This window comes from Notolabrus celidotus, chromosome 16 (assembly GCF_009762535.1).
Source record: "Notolabrus celidotus isolate fNotCel1 chromosome 16, fNotCel1.pri, whole genome shotgun sequence".
NCBI classification, from domain to species: domain Eukaryota; kingdom Metazoa; phylum Chordata; class Actinopteri; order Labriformes; family Labridae; genus Notolabrus; species Notolabrus celidotus.
Window position 1 is genome coordinate 6,991,067 of NC_048287.1, and position 17,985 is coordinate 7,009,051.

The 17,985-nt window shown below is 40.7% G+C and overlaps 1 protein-coding gene across 1 annotated transcript in view; it reads left to right on the forward strand.

Moving 5' to 3' along the window:
• The window catches only part of LOC117828310 (retinoic acid receptor beta-like), a 256,995-nt gene extending 242,942 nt beyond the window's left edge, over positions 1–14,053 (forward strand). The window contains exons 9-12 of the mRNA XM_034705349.1: positions 4,957–5,161; positions 10,629–10,787; positions 13,545–13,892; positions 13,992–14,053. Of these exons, the coding sequence (XP_034561240.1) occupies positions 4,957–5,161; positions 10,629–10,787; positions 13,545–13,892; positions 13,992–14,053 (774 nt within the window). The remainder of the gene's footprint in view (positions 1–4,956; positions 5,162–10,628; positions 10,788–13,544; positions 13,893–13,991) is intronic.
• Positions 14,054–17,985: the final 3,932 nt, after the last annotated feature.

Consider the following 17,985-nt stretch of genomic DNA (forward strand, 5'->3'; position numbering starts at 1 on the left):
TTAGGAACATTTGAATAATTTAAGAGATTGAGTGATTTTTCATAATGCAAGTTTTGTAATTTTTTTGTGTAGATATTTTAAGGCTTGAAACAGGCTAAAAGGTCAATAGTTCACAATCTAAGTAGGTCCACTAAAAGTTCTTGTTTTGCAACTAATGTGCTCCGATTGTTATTCTAAGTGTCTGACAACATTACAGAAATAATTCATATATAAATGCAGCTTTTAATTAATAAGTAAGTTTCTTATATTAAACCCCAAATCACCTGTGGATCACTGTCCCTCAATTTAGAACTTAAAACTCCAGAGTTGCTTGTCCACCCCGTCTCTCCTTTTTGTAATGTTGTCAGACACTTAAAGAAACAATCTGAGCATTTCAGTACGAAACAAAAACTTTTAGCGGACATATACGTCCATCCAGAGAATTGGCGTTTAGGGAGATTACGCTGCAGCCATTACAGCCGTTTTGAGGCTGAGGCTGAAGGCTGGAGCAACCAAGAGGAGCAATTTAGAGGAATCCTTTTGTAGCCGTTAATCATGTAGAATCCAAAATGTGTAATATAGGTTTAATGTTTCCTAGTTCTCCACAACAATCCTTTTGGAAACATGTTATTAAAGGCTTTTTCATTTACATGTCAGTACTTACACACTTTAGGCTGTGACCTCTGGGGACGTTGCAGCTGTTAAGGCCTGTTTTGTGGCTCCTGCTGCAGTAAACTCCTGGAAGGTATTTTTGGGGAATTTTTGCCCTAATGGAAGGACTGCTGAAGAGAGACAAGATATGTGGACAGTAGAGAGTGGGATAAGACATGCAGAAAAGCGCCGTGGCCAGGAGTCGTACCAGCAACTATTGCAGCAAGGACAACAGCCTCTGTAAAGGCAGCATGGGTGCTAAAGCACCGCCCCTACTAAAACTTTTTGTACCCATTGGAAAGTTAGACCCCACATTTTATAAAATAGGAAAAACTAGGCTCTGGATGCTCAAATACCAGGAAGTATCCCTTAAAGCTCCTGTGAGGAACTTTCAGTTTGCATGGATCTTGGCGCCCCCCTGTGGACTCAGCTCATATTCATTTTTACTGACAAGTGGGTCTGGACCGGCTATCATTCTTGCTATATTGTCAAATAGACCGGACCAATCATAGACCTTTATTTAGAAGTTGAAGGCACAGGAGCGCTGGTTTAGCCTTTTTGTAATCAGCCAAGATGTCAGCTTCCACCACAAAGAGGTCCATTGAATCAATTGGTATTTTAAATGAACTGTGTGATGTATTTTAAACTGGTGTTGCTGTCTGTTCACATTTTCTGCATCTCTGTGTTAAGTTAAACACTGCGTTGCTCTGATTGGTTGTAGGTCTGTCCAAGTGCTTCCAGAGTAGAACAGATCTGGGCCGTTTCACAAAGGTAGACTGACATCACAAGTCTAAATCTTTGTGGTGAAAAATGCTGTGACTCACTCATCCTGACAATGACCTAATGGCAACAGTTACTGCCATTGATGATAACTTTAAAGGATGAATCAGTCTTCCTCCTGATGGCCTTGTTTCCTTTGTGGCCCACTCAGAAGCATCAGAATAAATTCAGTCTGTTTCATAACCAGATAAAAACCTGCACAGGTGGTTAATAATTATAGCCACAGACTTAGCTTTCTTAATAAAACAAACAAACAGAAAAAAAAACTTTATTTACACATTATAACTACAATATTCAAGTTGTACTGTCCTGACTGATATCTGCATGACGTTTATGTGACTGATAAATGATCATTAATAAAGTCAGGATGTCTTTTTGAAATAACAAACACTGAGTGGATTGTTTCCTGAGCTCTTAAAGGACAAATGAGAGAAGTATAAAAAACGAGACAGGGATTGGCACAGGATACGAGATGATCTGCATGTTGGTGAGGGAATACAATTAATGATTTATGCATGAAGATGCATATTTATGTGAGGAGTCAATGCAAAGCAGCTTTATCACACCAACCTGGATAAATGACTGTGGATGTAAATGAGGATCAGTGTGTGTGTGTGTGTGTGTGTGTGTGTGTGTGTGTGTGTGTGTGTGTGTGTGTGTGTGTGTGTGTGTGTGTGTGTGTGTGTGTGTGTGTGTGTTTGAGTTGCAGAGTGTTGTTAGTGTTTGGGTCCAGCAGTTTGTGTTGACTCAGTCATAGCTGTCAGATGTGACAGAGCAGTGAAGTGAACTCCCAGGGACTCAGAGGTGAGAAGTTGAAGGCCGGCTGTGATGACTTTCTGGCTCTTGCTCAGCCATCAACATCCGCTCACCAGCACATTTCTGTGGTGAAGGGCGTACATATTGTGCACGAGGGCTGGGCGAGGGAGTGTCAGAGTAAAAGATCAAACAGTGTGTATATATATGCCTGCGCGTGTGTGTGTGTTTTTGTGTGTGTGTCTGTGTGTGAGCGCGGGCCTGGCCAGCCGGTGCGAGTCACCGCCAGTAGCCATGTTTTATTCTGTTTCATGTTGCAGACACGCCTGCCACTCACTGTCAGAGCCAGCCCACTCAAATAGCTTCAAAGAGCTTCACATCACCATCAGTGGCTTCATTAGGTGTACACACACACACACACAAAAACACACTTACACATGCAGTGCAGCAGGAGACACAGAGGTTGTTATCTTTGAGTGAGTGGAAGGTCATTGTTTTTTTTCTGTGCATGTCATCTTCATCGCTGTTTATTAGAAAGTTCACAAAGCTGGTTCAGACCTCAGACACACAGTTTAATTTCTAAGTCTCTCTACCCTGATTATGAGGTATTATTAGTCTCATACTGATGCTTTAAGGAAGGTGAACAATACTCTATCTATTCATTTTAAAGATACCAAGTGAGCAGCATGGAGGGTTAAGGTTGTTGTTCTGAAGACGGGTGGTCATAGCATGAAGCTGCAGGGCAACACAAAGAGCTCTAAGAAAAAGAAGACAAGCTCGCACGCTGACTTACCACCAGTGTGCAGTTTGTTAAAAACAATGTAGTGAATTCTGCTTGGCTTTCGGCTCCATCTCCAACACAGTAATACCGAGCCAATATGTCTATTAGCCTGTTTAGTTCATTATTCACCCAACAGTCATTATCACATAATGACTGCAGGACATCAGACTTTAGTGGATATCTGCTGGTTGGAGTTTGAATGACAGCTCAGTCTCACAGATGGTGCAGGCAGTGTGCACGGACATCTCTGTTACCTTTAGTCTTCGCTCACTGGCTCTCGTCCGTTTTATGTGCCCCATTCAATAATGTCTCCTGTTCTCTTTTTACAATTTCTGTACATTTTCAATGCATTCCTTTTTTTGTTCTGAATTTGTCATTTAACCTTTTCCATCATTATAGCCATCATCTTGTTTAAAAACTATTCTTCCAGGGCGTGGCTGAGGTGAACGTAAAGCAGCCGCTTCCACTTATGTGAGCTCTGGTGATGCTTGCTGCTAGTTGTCTTTATCCCTGCAATCTATTAATGACTTCTTCTGTTTGTTTTGCTGCTGCTGCAAAAAAGAGAGGGACCGCTTTGTTGCGATTTCAGATCTTTACTCACATTACATAGCTGCCTGCAAGAATCAGCAAGTTATAGTTGTTTGTAGTGAAAGTTGCATTGAGGTTTTTTTAAGTATGTTTTGGGTCATTTTTTGCCTTTATTGGATAGGAAAGCTAGAGAGAGAGAGGAAATGGGGGGAGTAGAGAGTGGGGGAAGACATGCAGCAAATAGTCATGGCTTGGAGTCAAACCTGCGACCACTGAGGAGGACTGTAGCCTCTGTACATGGGGTGAGCGCTTAGATGGCTAGACCACTGGTGCTCCAAATGAGTAAGATAACTTGACACAAGGAAGGTCAACCTTGCAGCATCTATTGGCAGGAGTATGAGATGCATTTAACGTAGTCTGTGCAGAAGTGATCAGATGTTGCCCCAACCAGAGGGAGGGCAGTCCCATTTTCACTGTCCCCAATTTTGTTGTTGGTATAGTAGGTTTTGTGTGATAAAAGTTGACTATGGTGTTTCACTTGAACTACATTTCTAAACACTTTTAAATGTAAAAACCACAAACTCAAGACTACATGAAATCTAACACTTAAGGTCATTATCAAATATTTATAATATAACAATGAGATGATGTGGATGTGTATCTGCAGGGCGAAACAGCACCGTGTCTTGCATGTCTGAGTGTGTTTACAAGCTACGCCTCTCACACTTCCACAACACTGTATGCACACACTCTGTATGCTTCATACTTGCTTTCATTTGATGGCTTTTCAACATGAAACTTTAAAAACTATTCATAGAAATCGTGTCATGGCATTATAAGCAGCTCTGTACTTGGAAATTATACTCGAAAATATGATTTTGATATCTTTCTCTTCTGTATGGACCTCCACCATTGTTGTTGACAAAGTTAAAGAAGTCCCACCCTTTTTGATTCTGACTTGTCGATTATCAAGAAGTGACGTTGATGGCAAAGTAATAGGTTTCACGAATGGACCAATAAGCAAACAACTGTATAATAACACATGCCTTTGAGAAGACTACAATTAAAAATACATACAATTAGACCTGCCAAAGTGTGTCAATGGCATCTTTTTACTCTGACAGGAATAAGAGCCTGAGGTGAAAGATCAACTCAGAAGGATGAGTGGACAGAAGGGGGGATAGAGGGACATATAGATGTACTCCACTGATCCCAAACTAATTTTGGTGTCACAGCAGCAGGTTAACACTGGGGGAATTAAATCATATTAAATAAAGAGACCTGCAGACCAAGAAATTCTACCCAACAGTAATGAATAAGATCCTTAAATATAGAAAATATAAAATATGTAACTAAAGCATCTCTAAAGTGTAAACATACTCTGAAGGGAGGTAGAGGAGAAGTTTAAAACGTCTCTTTAGATCAACACTCATTGACTTTTCCGTCCACTCATTTCTGCTGACTCGTCTTTCTCTCCGCTACAGATTCTGCGCATCTGTACGAGGTACACCCCCGACCAGGACACCATGACTTTCTCCGACGGGCTGACCCTCAACCGGACGCAGATGCACAACGCTGGCTTCGGCCCGCTCACCGACTTGGTGTTCACGTTTGCCAACCAGCTGCTGCCCATCGAGATGGACGACACGGAGACAGGCCTCCTCAGCGCCATCTGTCTCATCTCCGGAGGTGGGCGAGCCGGGGCAGCGTGCAGGGTATTCAGTCAGTCAGGGGAGGGAGGGGACAGCAGGACGAAGGACAGAAGGACAGGTTTACAATATCACTCACATGAAAAGAAAGGACACAATTATTAGTGTAAGCACATCGTCCTCAGCAGACCTGTCATCACAATATATTCATAAGTTTGTTTCTTCCTCTTACAGATTCATTTTAAACTCCATCTGTATCCGGGCTCAAATGGTTTACACACTAGTATTTGATACTTATGTCCAAAGCAAGGTCATGCAACTTAGAGAAGATACATTACAGTTTTCTCACACAAATACTATATTAAATGCAAAGATCCCTTTACTTTACTTGGTCTGTTATAGTTTATGTTAGCTATATTCGAGATTGGGGACGTAATGATACACTCACAACCTGAGTCACAATGCTGAGTTCACTGTATCATATTTTATCATTGTTTTGATTGAATTACGATATTATTCTTATTTCCACAAAGTAAAAAAGTAATTTTTTTACCCTATTGGAAGATTTATTCATTACACACTGCTCAGGTCTTATTTTTTTACGTTTAAAATCTTAATATCAGATGTTAATCTGGACTTGTCAGATGAACTTGGTTTATACTTCATCTAATGAGACATTTTTACTACAACCCCAAGTCATGAAAATTAGGACGCTGTGTAAAATTATGATAAATACAGAATTTGATGGTTTCTGAATATTTTAAACGCTATATTTCACTGAAATGAATGCAAAGACAACATCTAAAACTTTGAAACTGAAAAATATATGCTCATTTTAAATTTGATGCCAGTAACACGTTTCTGGTACAGGGAGATAGGAGGAGGTTCACCACTCTGTGAGAGACTGCGTGAGCAAATAGTTCAACAGTTTGAGAATAATGTTCCTCAGAGTAACATGACAAAGAATGAGTGGATTTCATCATCTACAGTACATATTATCATTAAAAGATTCAATCTGGAGACATCTCTGTACAAAAGGGACAAGGATCAAAACCAAGACTGGATGGACCTGATCTTCAGGCCTAAAACAGACATGACTCTGTAGTGGAAATCACTGTATGGGCTAAATATTCCTTCCAAAATCTACATCTGTGAATAAAACCATATATAAATGATCCAGAAAGATCAGTAATTTATCTGAACCCGAGTACACAGTTCAAAGCCAGCATCCCTGATGGTATGGGGACCATAAGAGTCCATGGCATGGGTAGCTTACACATCTGTGAAGGCTCCATTAATGCTGTAAAATATATAAAGGTTTTGGAGCAACATATGCTGCCATCCAGACAATGACTTCTTCAGGAAGACCTTACATATTTCAGCAAGACAACGCCAAACCACATTCTGCACGTATTACAACAGCATGGCTCTGTAGCAGAAGAGTCCAGGTGCTAAACTGACCTGTAGTCCTGACTTGTCACCCATTGAAAACATTTGGAGCTTCACGAAATAAAAAATGTGACAAAGGAGACCCTGAACCATTGAGCAGTTGAAATCCTGAATAAGGCAAGAATTAGACAACATTTCACTTTAAACTCCAGAAACTGGTCTCCTGGTTCACAAATGTTTACAGAGTGTTGCTAAAAGAAGAGCTGATGGCACTGATGCTCCTGTACCACCTTTATTGAAATATGATGCTGCATCAAATTTGAAACTAGCATACATTTTTCATAAAACAATAAAATGTAGCAATTTCAACATGTGATATGTTGTCTTTGGCCCATTTTCAATTAAATATAGGCTTTAAATGATTTGTAAACCATCTAATTGTGTTTTTATTGATGGATGGACTAACTGCTTTAAGCTATTGAAGTCAGAGGGAGGCATGTATCCGTAAGTTTTCAGACTACCCAATGCATGCCTCCATATTTTAAAGCAGTTAACTCTGGTAACTCTCAGTAACTTCAGGATGCTTTGTTGTTACAAAGGTTTAAAAGAAGTGCAGAAACGCAAAGTTTTGGGATGTTTTTTCTTAATGATTATCTTGCGTAAAGAATCAGATATCGGCAGCTTAAGCCAAGACGATCACCATCTGTCTGCAAAGTCCCAGAACACTTGCTCATTTTGTAACTTGGACACGTCAAATTAAAATCATTTTGCAGCCCGATTGCATCATAAATGTAGCATAAACTCTGATTTAGAGATATCAAACAGATGTGAGAGATTGTCAGTGAATCCACTCCACATTCAAACCGTGCCTGATTGCGTCTCCACCCAACATCTCCAGTCTGTATCGATTCTTCCAGTTTCATGTTGAGCAGAGCTGCTGCTCAGTTTGGGAGGAAAGTAAGCCAGCCTCCACAGGAGTCTGAAACCAGGTCAAACACAGGTTGATATCAGTGAGGCAGCACAATCCTGACTGACAAACACAGAGGAGCAGGGAGGAGGGAGGAGAGGTGAGGGATGACATGCAGGTGTGTCACTGCAGCGTCAGTCAGCTGTGTGTTCAACCTCCCAGAGGAAATAATCCAGCTCTGCTTGTTTTCCACCAGGAGACACATCTAAATCTCTAATGTCTGGATACACATGCATTACAAACACACGGATACACACACACACACACAGTGTTACAGTACGTCCACTGACAGTCACACTGGTTCAGCTCTCCTCCTCCTCCTCCTCCTTCTCCACCCGTCATCTTCATCGCTGCAGGATTTTCATCCAGCACTTTATATTTATATTCTGAATCCTGGAGCCTCAGCAGATATTACAGGCTCTTGCATAATCCAGGGACAGTGTGAGACACTGCTGATTGTATCTGTACTCACACACCTCCACCTGCTGATTCCAGAGCGCACACTGCCACCTTTTGGCTGGGTGAGGAAGTGTGTGTTCAAATCCTGACCCAGCTGTAAAGCTATTTTAAGATTGTTACACATGAGATTATCCAGTAAAGCCATTCATTACAGCCAGGGAAACTTAGAGACTGTCGTTTCTATTAGGGCTGCAACATTTATTTATCTGTCAAGTATTTTTCTGATTTATTTACGAATTACAATCAAATTAAACATAGACAAGCAGAGAATCTTTCAGTTCAAAAATTTGTCTTTGCATTTCTGCTCTTTTCTCCTCAATGAAACACTCCTGGGTCATTTCACTTCAATTCAAACTTTATTCAGGCCTTCAAACTCAATTAGGTTCTTCTTATATACAAGATGTCGAGATACAGATAAAGACATGGTTAAAACCAAACAAACAAACAACACTCCGTGACAACAGGTGAACACATAGGTGAGGTGGTTTGAGATTACCGTCTTTATTTGTCCAAGAGAAATGAGAGTTCATCTTGATGATGTTTTGCAAATTATTCTGCATGTTTGATAATGAAAGCTTTTAGATATTCTGCACGTCTGATTTTCATTGCAAAACTTGGTCAGTCTGAATGTCTTTACATCATTATTGAAAAGTCTAGTCCAGGTTTTCATTTTGTAAATGCTGTTTCATGAATGCTTCTGTTGTATGAGTCTGATGGTTTTGTCAATGAAACAAGGTGTTTATGCCATACTTGGCCATATCCTTCTTGGAAAAGAGATCTCTAATCTCAATGGCTAAAGAAAAGATTAAAGAAGTGTTATTATGCACTTTCATATTTTACTTTACAAGTTTTAAACAAATATTGACTTAAAATGTTGAACGTTAACACTAAACGTGGACAAAGTTTCAAATTGTGAGGTAAACGCGTGTTGGAGTAATCAGAGGATAAGACTGCAGGCTGCTCTGAACGGCGTGTTCAAAAGTCATATGATAATTCAGTGTGAGGGAGACGAGATTTGTTCAAATAGTGACATCACCAGTTGGTGAATTTTAAACAAAACACTCACCAAACAGAAATGAGACACTCTGTGCTTCGTTGCTGGGGATTTTTTTTGTCCCTCTCCAAACTCTCTGGGTCAGATTTGGGGTCAAAAACATGCGGCCATATTGCACCAATGATATTCATGCCCAGAAAGGGCCATGAAGCTCAGCAGCTCTGTGCAGTTTGCTCTTGTTTTGCTGATTGTGGAGATGAACCGTCAGCATCTCTCTGCTGCCCTGAGCAGGACTGTGTACTCTCATCATGACAGAGCTCAGATCTATCCACATACAGATGATGAGCTGAATGCAGAGGGGAGTGTTGTAAAGTCAATTCATGACCAACTTTTACGATTTATAACAAATCTTCAAATTAAAATAACAAATCTTAGAATTAAAAAATCAAAATCTTCATAGTTGCTCCAGACTATGAAAGAAGATAAGGGCCACTTCAAAATATTTTTTTGGAGCTTAGGCAGGTAAAGTTGGAATTCCAGAATCCTGAGATCAAAGTCAAAATTCTAGAACTGTAACTTTTATCTCAGCATACTGACTTTGAAGTCAAAATTCTAGAACTCTGACTTTTATCTCAGGATTCTGACTTTAATGTCAAAATTGTAGAACTCCAAACTTCTTCCAGTGGAAGTCCGAGTTTCTTTTTTTACTGGTCTAACCTCCAAAAAATATTCTAGTCGCCCTCATCCTCTTTGGCACCAGACCGTCTCCTCACCTGTGAAAAAGAGTCCCTGCATTTACACAGTCTGTAGGTTTGACTCCTGATTCTGACTGTAAAATATAGTGTCAAAGTAATATTCAGAAACTTGATGCACAGATATATTATTTGCAGGTCATACTGGGATGGAATTGTTGTCTTGATCACAGAAAGTTGGAGCAACTTAAACCTCCCTTATGTGTTTGTGAATAAGGCGTTTTTTGGAAGCAGGTTCGTGTGCATAGAAGGGGACAATTTTGCCCCCAATGAATGCATGATGGCTCCTTTAAATATTCACAAACAGCACCAGTGCACAGCGACACTTTTTGCTCTGCAGCACAGTTTGTGGTGCATTTAACCTTTTCAGTTTGCTCTGTGAATTAGACAATGTCTTCTTGGCTCATTTGCACAAGTTAAGCAGGCACAAAAGCCTCACAATCCATTTGTGAATCAGCCCTGTCAGCGTGCAGAAACTTGGTCTCTGTGCGGCTGCTGATCTTTGAATAAAGCGTGTGCTGAAAGGTTTGATGGGTTCGGTTGTTGCTTCCTGCTGTTTGAGTCTGTAAACCTCGGCTATCAGGGCTTAGCACTCAAAAGAAAGGATTCAAATGAGTTTTCTGCTCATCTTATCTAATTGTCAGGATCTCTGCAGAATCTCCTCTGCAGAAAATGAGTTGACATAATGAGATAAACTCTGCTTCTTAATCAAACCGGCTTCATGCTGAGCTACACGCATTAGCCTGCAGCTTGTCTCAATCAGATAAAAACCAGACACAAATTTGTCATTGTTGAGCCACAAGTCTGACTGGATTTGTGTGTGTGTGTGTGTGTGTGTGTGTGTGTGTGTGTGTGTGTGTGTGTGTGTGTGTGTGTGTGTGTGTGTGTGTGTGTGTGTGTGTGTGTGTGTGTGTGTGTGTGTGTGTGTGTGTGTGTGTGTGTGCAGACCGTCAGGACCTAGAGGAGCCCTCGAAGGTGGATCAGCTTCAGGAGCCGCTCCTGGAGGCTCTGAAGATCTATGTGAGGAAGCGTCGGCCCAGCAAACCCCACATGTTCCCCAAAACCCTGATGAAAATCACAGACCTGCGTAGCATCAGTGCGAAAGGTAGGAGTATCATCTTACAGCTTATATAAGAGGATTAGAAATTTAGTAGTACACAGAAATGTGACGTCTGATCATGGATTTCTCTGACAAACTAGGTCATCAAACTGGCAGCGTGTATTTGTAGTTGCATTCCTCTCTTCTGCTGTAAAGTGTGTTGTTTTATAGCTGATGATTTCCTCCATAGTGTCCACACTTTGACTGAATATAAAGATGGTTGACACGTCTCCATCTCCTCATGTTGTGCCAAAGTGAAGCTAAAATACTCCTGTGACAGGTGCTGCCATTTGTAATAGAGCTGATGTTGATGAGTCTGTGGACTTGACTGACAACATGAACATTAACAGGCCATGGTCCATTCCCCTTCATATGTCACCTGCTGTAATGGATCAAGTGTAATCAATCAATCAATCTTTATCTATATAATGCCAAAGGCGCTTTCGGAACAGAGCAGGTCTAGACTGTACTCTATGTTCTATTACTAACAAAGACCTAACATCAAGACAGGATAAGATCCAGTCCCATCTTACAGACAGCACTCAGTCTGATCTCATCCACCATGAGCAGAGCACTTTGCAGCATTTAGCAAGTTACAGTGGCAAGGACAAACTTCTTTTAACAGGCAAAAACCTCCAGCAGGACCAGACTCATGTTAGACACACATCTGCTGAGAGGGATAGAGGGAGATGAAGAGAGAGATGATAGTGGTGAGACGGAGAGTAGTAGTTGCAGCTGCATTATTTCAAATGATGGCTGTGTTGATTTTCTGCCTTTAAGTTTATAAAATCCCAAGGAGCAAAAACAACATAAACACATCTAGCAGAGGGAAACACTATCCTCATGTTAACTCTCCTCTGCTCTGGCGGCCTGACGTTGGATAAACTATCTGTGGTTAACTTTTAGAGCACATTCTGTACCGGCTCTGCTCCTGAGCCTTTAACCCTGTATGATCCTCCTGCCCCTCTGCAGACCCCAGCCCCCTGACTTTGGGCTGACCTGCCTGAATATGTTACTGTAGACGACCCTGCTCTTTATCCCCTCTTTGTCTGTCTTCAAATCCTGTCTTTTAAACTTTCCTTTTTGTAAGGTTGCATAGCTTTATCCTGCTGCTTTAACAGCTTATGTTCTTACTGATACTTTTACTGTTTGTGCTGCTCTTATTTGTCTCCTAAGCCTTTGTTTTTCCTTTGTTTTTTTAAGTAACACTTATTCTGGGTTTCACTTTCTGTTTTATTTTCTCCTCTTTGTTTGATGTCCTCCAAAGCAGCTTAGCATCGCTGCAAGACTTCTCTGTAACTCCAATTACTGTTGATTCTTAAATGTACAATCCCTGCAGCTCAAAGTAGTTTTGATCGTTAGTTCACATTATTTTAAAGTACAGAAATGATATAGACTGAGCAAATAAACATGAAACTATTTTGTTTTGTGCCTACAAACACATACAGACAAACAAGATGTAAGCTCAGTGTCAAGTTACTGAACTATGATGAAAGTTTCAACCTTCGACCATGTGACGTGTATTTTAACAGCCCATTGAGTTCGCTCAGTTCTCATGAAGACGTAGATTTCATTACATGCAATGAATGTTAAGTTCAGTAAGGAGACTTGGGTCAAAGAGGACTTCCTGTATTTTTGAACCTGGAAACTAGTTTCTCATATTTCAGGGTCCAATTCACAGAGGTGTGAAACATTTTGGAGTCATTCAGGTAGATTTTTTCAGCCTGCAGCAGGAAACAGGCTGAAATGGCTGCAATGTAATAATTTAGAGCAAATGCATCAAATAAAATGCATCCACACAAATGTCTTGTTTTTCCACTGACCAGCTCAGATTGCTAGTTTGAGTGTTTGAAAACATTACAGGAAAATCTCTGCAGTGCCGACCTTACAGTTTTAAACCAGAGACAGCAGTTTGAGTATTCGGTTTTACCCACCTGAACACAAAACACGAGACACAGCAAACTAACCAATCAATTTTATTTACAAATTCCTTTATCTTAGGTTGCTGCTTTGTCTCATTTGTTAGAATCGATTTCCAGTCTTTGTATGATTTGGTGCATGTCATCCCCTCTCTCTTTTTAACTCTCTCAAGCTCTCTCAAGCTCCAAAAATTTACCTTAGAAAACAAAATCCTGTATCTTTATAAGTATGTATAACATCGTCTGAAAAAATACAGAATTGAAACTTTAGAGTGGAACAAACAAATAATCCACTTTGCCAAAGGAAGCAATTTAAAGTGACACTGCAACAAGCAACTTCCACTTTTTTAACATGCATAACTCTCCGTTAGTTAAGCCAACTCTTCCATAGGTTTTAGCAGGTGTGATAGTTAGCATAGCTTCATTGTCAGACATTTTTTTTTACAAAATAAGCCATGCTTTGTTTACAGTTAGTGCAGAAATATGTGCCGTGCCCTCCTCGTTATAACTCCAGGCCCCTCCTTGTCATCACTTTTCAAAAATATGGATATTCCTCTTTGACAAACATTTCAATGTCCTTACTGATTCTTTTATAACTTTGTAAGACACCAAGAAAACAATACAATGCTGACAAGCCAATAGCTATCACAGCCATTAAAGCCTGTTTCACAGCTGCAGGTTAAAGCAGTCTACAAGTGATACATGAACTTTTGGTTCAAAGGAGTCAAAATATGTGAAAATAGGTCCCAGTTTTAGGACACTGGAATTCAGTTTTACTTCGGTTTCCAAATGATCTTCATCCAATTTCAAGTGTTTATTTTTTGCACACATCTCTGTTTTGCAGGAGCAGAGCGTGTCATATCTTTGAAGATGGAGATCCCGGGCTCCATGCCACCACTCATCCAAGAGATGCTGGAGAACTCAGAGGGACAGGACGGCCAGAGCAGCAGCAGCAGTGGAAGTGGTAGCAGCAAGAGTGGTGGCAGCAGCAGTGGTAGCAGCAGTGGCAGCAGCAGTGGCAGCAGCACCAGTGGAAGTGGTAGCAGCAAGAGTGGTGGCAGCAAGAGTGGTGGCAGCAAGAGTGGTGGCAGCAAGAGTGGTGGCAGCAGCAGTGGTAGTAGCAGTGGCAGCGGTGGCAGCAGCAGCAGTGGAAGCAGCAGTGGTGGCAGCGGCAGTGGTGGCAGCAGCAGCGGTGGCAGCAGCAGTAGCAGCAGCAGCAGCAGCACTTCAGCAGAGGCAGGGGCTAGCCCCAGCAGTAAGGACAGCATCACTGAGGACGTCCCCCCTGCAGAGTCACCTGAGTCTTTGGACACAGAGGGGGCCACAGCCACACCACCCAGCGATGAGCCCTAGGAGGTACACACGGGTGACTCCAAAACTCTATGTGACATTCCTTTGCACAAAAAAAGGAACAGCCGGGCAAGGCTCCGACCTCCTATAATCCCTGTATTCCTTCTCCTTTGCTTGGTATTACGTTATCTTTATATCCTCGTCCTATTTTCTCCCCTAATATTCCCTCCTTGAAAAGAAAATGTTGACACGGAGGCCTCAAAGGATCAGTGCTTTGTGTATACTTCTGATTTGAGCTCTTATTTGGCGTGGCGTCTCTGGGACAGGGACTGTGACAGGAGGGCATGGCCCTGAATCTGCCAGAGTTGATACTCCTCAGGTCTCCTGTGTAAATTCTTATCTGCATGACGGGAGTTTGATAAGTGGTTTTACTCGTCTCTCTCTCTCTCTCTCTCTCTCTCTCTCTCTCTCTCTCTCTCTCTCTCTTTCTCTTTCTCTGTCCTCATCTCCTCATCTCTCGTATTGTTGGCATACGTACATTGTACATACCATTGTATGGTTAGATCTCTGTTTCTATGATGAATTTTGTGGTGCTTTTTCATTGTCTTAAATATTATCTTTGAGGCGATACATTGAGGTTTAAAACGGGACAAATTGTAAGTCCCTCAAAACGTTATCTAGAATGTTATTGCATATAGACATTATGGAAGTCTAATATTTTATATTTGTTCCTATATTTAAAACTGTTTTTGTCTTTTATAACACTCCATGTCTCTACATGAGTGAGTGTACATCCACACCGCCAGAATGCAAAGCTTCTATCCATATTGACAGCCGAGTCTGTTCAACCGTTTCCTCAAAGGAGGGAAGCACAACAGCAGAAGCCTTTGATACACACTCATCAGACCGACCGCATCTGTTTCACTAACAGTCTCGACATGAACCGCCGAGACCTGACGTATGAGATTAGATTTAGAATGAGTCGGTCTATGAGATCAACTCATTCGGTGTCTGTATCTCGTCACTAAATCAGTTTAACTCACTGTCCAAACAAATCGGGAAAATTAGGTTGCTGAGAGATGCCAGAGATTTTTCTGCAGCGGGCTGTGATCACATCGGACGCTTCTCTGTTAGTCTGCGCTTTAACCGGACTGTGACTCAACTTATGACGCACTTTATCATGATTATCCAGGAGGACAACAGGTTTAACAAAAAGACGTCCAACAATGTGTTCCCTGAAAGTTTTTTTCCTGAGATGTCATGCTTGCATTTGTTGTTATTTAGCATCCAGGTGTAAAGAGGACTATGTCTGGCTTCACTTTTTCTTTTTTTTATAACCTCATTTCCACCAACGTGATTTTGGTCCCTATAGGAGAGGTACAGAAATATCTTGTTGCCAGTGAAGCTAAATGTGAAAACTGAGGAATACAGTCAATCTGTGGTGAACACTTACCCAAATTATCTTTCCAGACTAGCATTCTACATGTTAGCAAGCTAACAGAGCATTTGTCTTCCCTTGCCTGAAGTAATATGTAGCTTACCTAGCAGAGCCCAGGAGGCAAGCAGAGGAAATAATGAAAAGAATATAGCATCCAATGAGCACATTAAGGAAGGAGTCACTCTTCTTTCAATTACACCCAATTCAACGTAAGCTAACATTAGCTAGCACACCAAAACAAATACTCTTACTTAGCCAGGGTGTAGTTTATCAGTGTGACTTTAGCTTGTAGCAGATTTATTTAACTAATTATACTATCAGAAAGTTTAACAGGTTCATCAGATCCAGTTTTCTACTCTTTCTTTCAGCTATGCTTGTATTGTTCTTAAAAGAGTAACAGTAAAAGCTCTGGGTAAATTGCAATGAAGCTTTAAAGCTGGTTATAAAACAGACTGAAATGTATAGTGGTGTCTCTAAATAACCTACTCAAAGGAGAGGATCTACAGGAAGCAGATTTAATATTTCTGTGCAGTTATTTTTAACGCTAAAACCACAGGGTAGATGATAAATGAAGCAATGACTGACAGCACTGAAACAGATTACATATTCACATTTTCCACAGCAAAGATTCTTGATGAGTGACATATTAGGCTCTTGAAAATTAGCTGGATGAGAATTTTTGTCAGAAAATAGTCCTTTCATGCACAGGACAACATCAGAAAAGAGATAAAGGGTATCCCTTTGTCCACAGGGGGCGCCAAAGTTATCACAAAGTATAACTTCCTCAGAAGTTTCATTGTAGCCTTATTATTCCTATACCCAGGACAAATAATGCACTCAGTTCGTTCACTAGCCATTGATTTGTGTAAGTTCGACTAAAACTAGACTTTTAAAGTATATTATGTAAACTGCAAGTCTGACTGAAATTGCACTTCGGGGCTTTGACCTAAAAGCTGAACAGCATTAATACGCAGAGGGTAGCCAGATAGTCAACTAAATCTCAGCAGAAAAAAAGAAGGGAAGCAAACAAGACAAAGCTATTATATCATATTTATGATATAATGTAATATATATGACGCACGCACTTTTGTGTGGGGTTTTTTTTTGTGTATCATACACAAAAAAAAAAAGTGCGCGTGCGCACGCATACACCAAAAAAAAAAAAAACACACAAAAGTGCGCGCGCATTAACGACAATTAACATTGATTGTTTTGGTTTTGTTATGTAAGAGATCAACAGATTGAATAGTAATTAGCTGAAAGGGGGCTTATGACCACCTATGGAGACGGACAAACTTCAATAAATCAGTTCTATTTATACCAGGACAAGGACAGTAGTCCACTTAAATTGCCTGATCAAGCTTTTCCCTAGCTTGACTTCACTGTGCTTGCAAACATATTTATGACCCATTTAGAAGTCTTATAATTTAGCCTTGACTTTATGTATTAAACTAAGAAAACAGATTTTAAATGGTACCTTAAACAGACTCAAACAAGTGTTTCAAAACAGAGAGACATACCTGAAAACAAGTGAATTGTAGGTTGTAATAGCAGCTCAAGGGTACCTCAAAACAGACACGACACAGACCATAAATTGTGTTCCAGAGAGTGATTGCTTGAAGACTAGGAAGCGAGATTTGTAGGATTATTTGGGAAAGCAGTTGTATGACTTTGAGAAACATATCACTAGGACTGTGTGAGGATACATTGGCAGGTTGTAAGCAAGCTAACAACTTAGCCAAATTATTTAAACTCATCATATTTTTACTTTGTCGGACAGCAATGTTTGCTTGTTCTCAGCCCATAATGCAGGAGGTGAGAAGCGATGGTACCATCAGAAACGGTGGACAGAAGTAAAAGAAAAACCTGTTCTGTGTAGCCAGAATCATCTTCTAAGTTTTGTCTTTAAAGAAACTACAGTTTCATGTGTTATAAAAGATTGTACTCACCAAAGTGGTTGTTACATCTCATAAACCAGCAGCATAGCTTAGAATAGGTCCAACAGGGCTGGAAAAACAAGCGGTCAGACAATCAGTTTCACAGAAACCCTCAGGGTAGCTGAGACAGAAAATGGTACATGTGTAACCTTAAAGGACTGACAGGTTTGATGTAGACATTATTTACCTCATATCGTAGATGTTTTTGTCACCGTGTCACAGAATTTCACCGCTAACAACAGACACTCCAGGGTGGATATATAATCCAAGATAACGAGATACTTGGGATTCAACTTAAGTTCTGTTTAATTTTCAGCCGTCACTGTAATATTTAAAGATGGACAGTTAAACAGGATGGTCCAACCCCTCCAACATGTCTGCTCTGCTTTTGAGTGTTTCTCTTCTGGCAACCAAATCTACCCAACAGTTTCAGTGTCAGTATTTGGTTGTTGAGCATGATCAATACCCGCTAATTAAACGTCCTAACTTGCTGTAATACTTAAGAAACACCAACATTTATTGTATAGTCAAAGTTGCAAGTCTTAAACTGAGCCTGTTTTAACTAGCTAACGCCAAATCACGCAAAGAAAACACCCACAATGCTTGACAGAAGGTTTCGG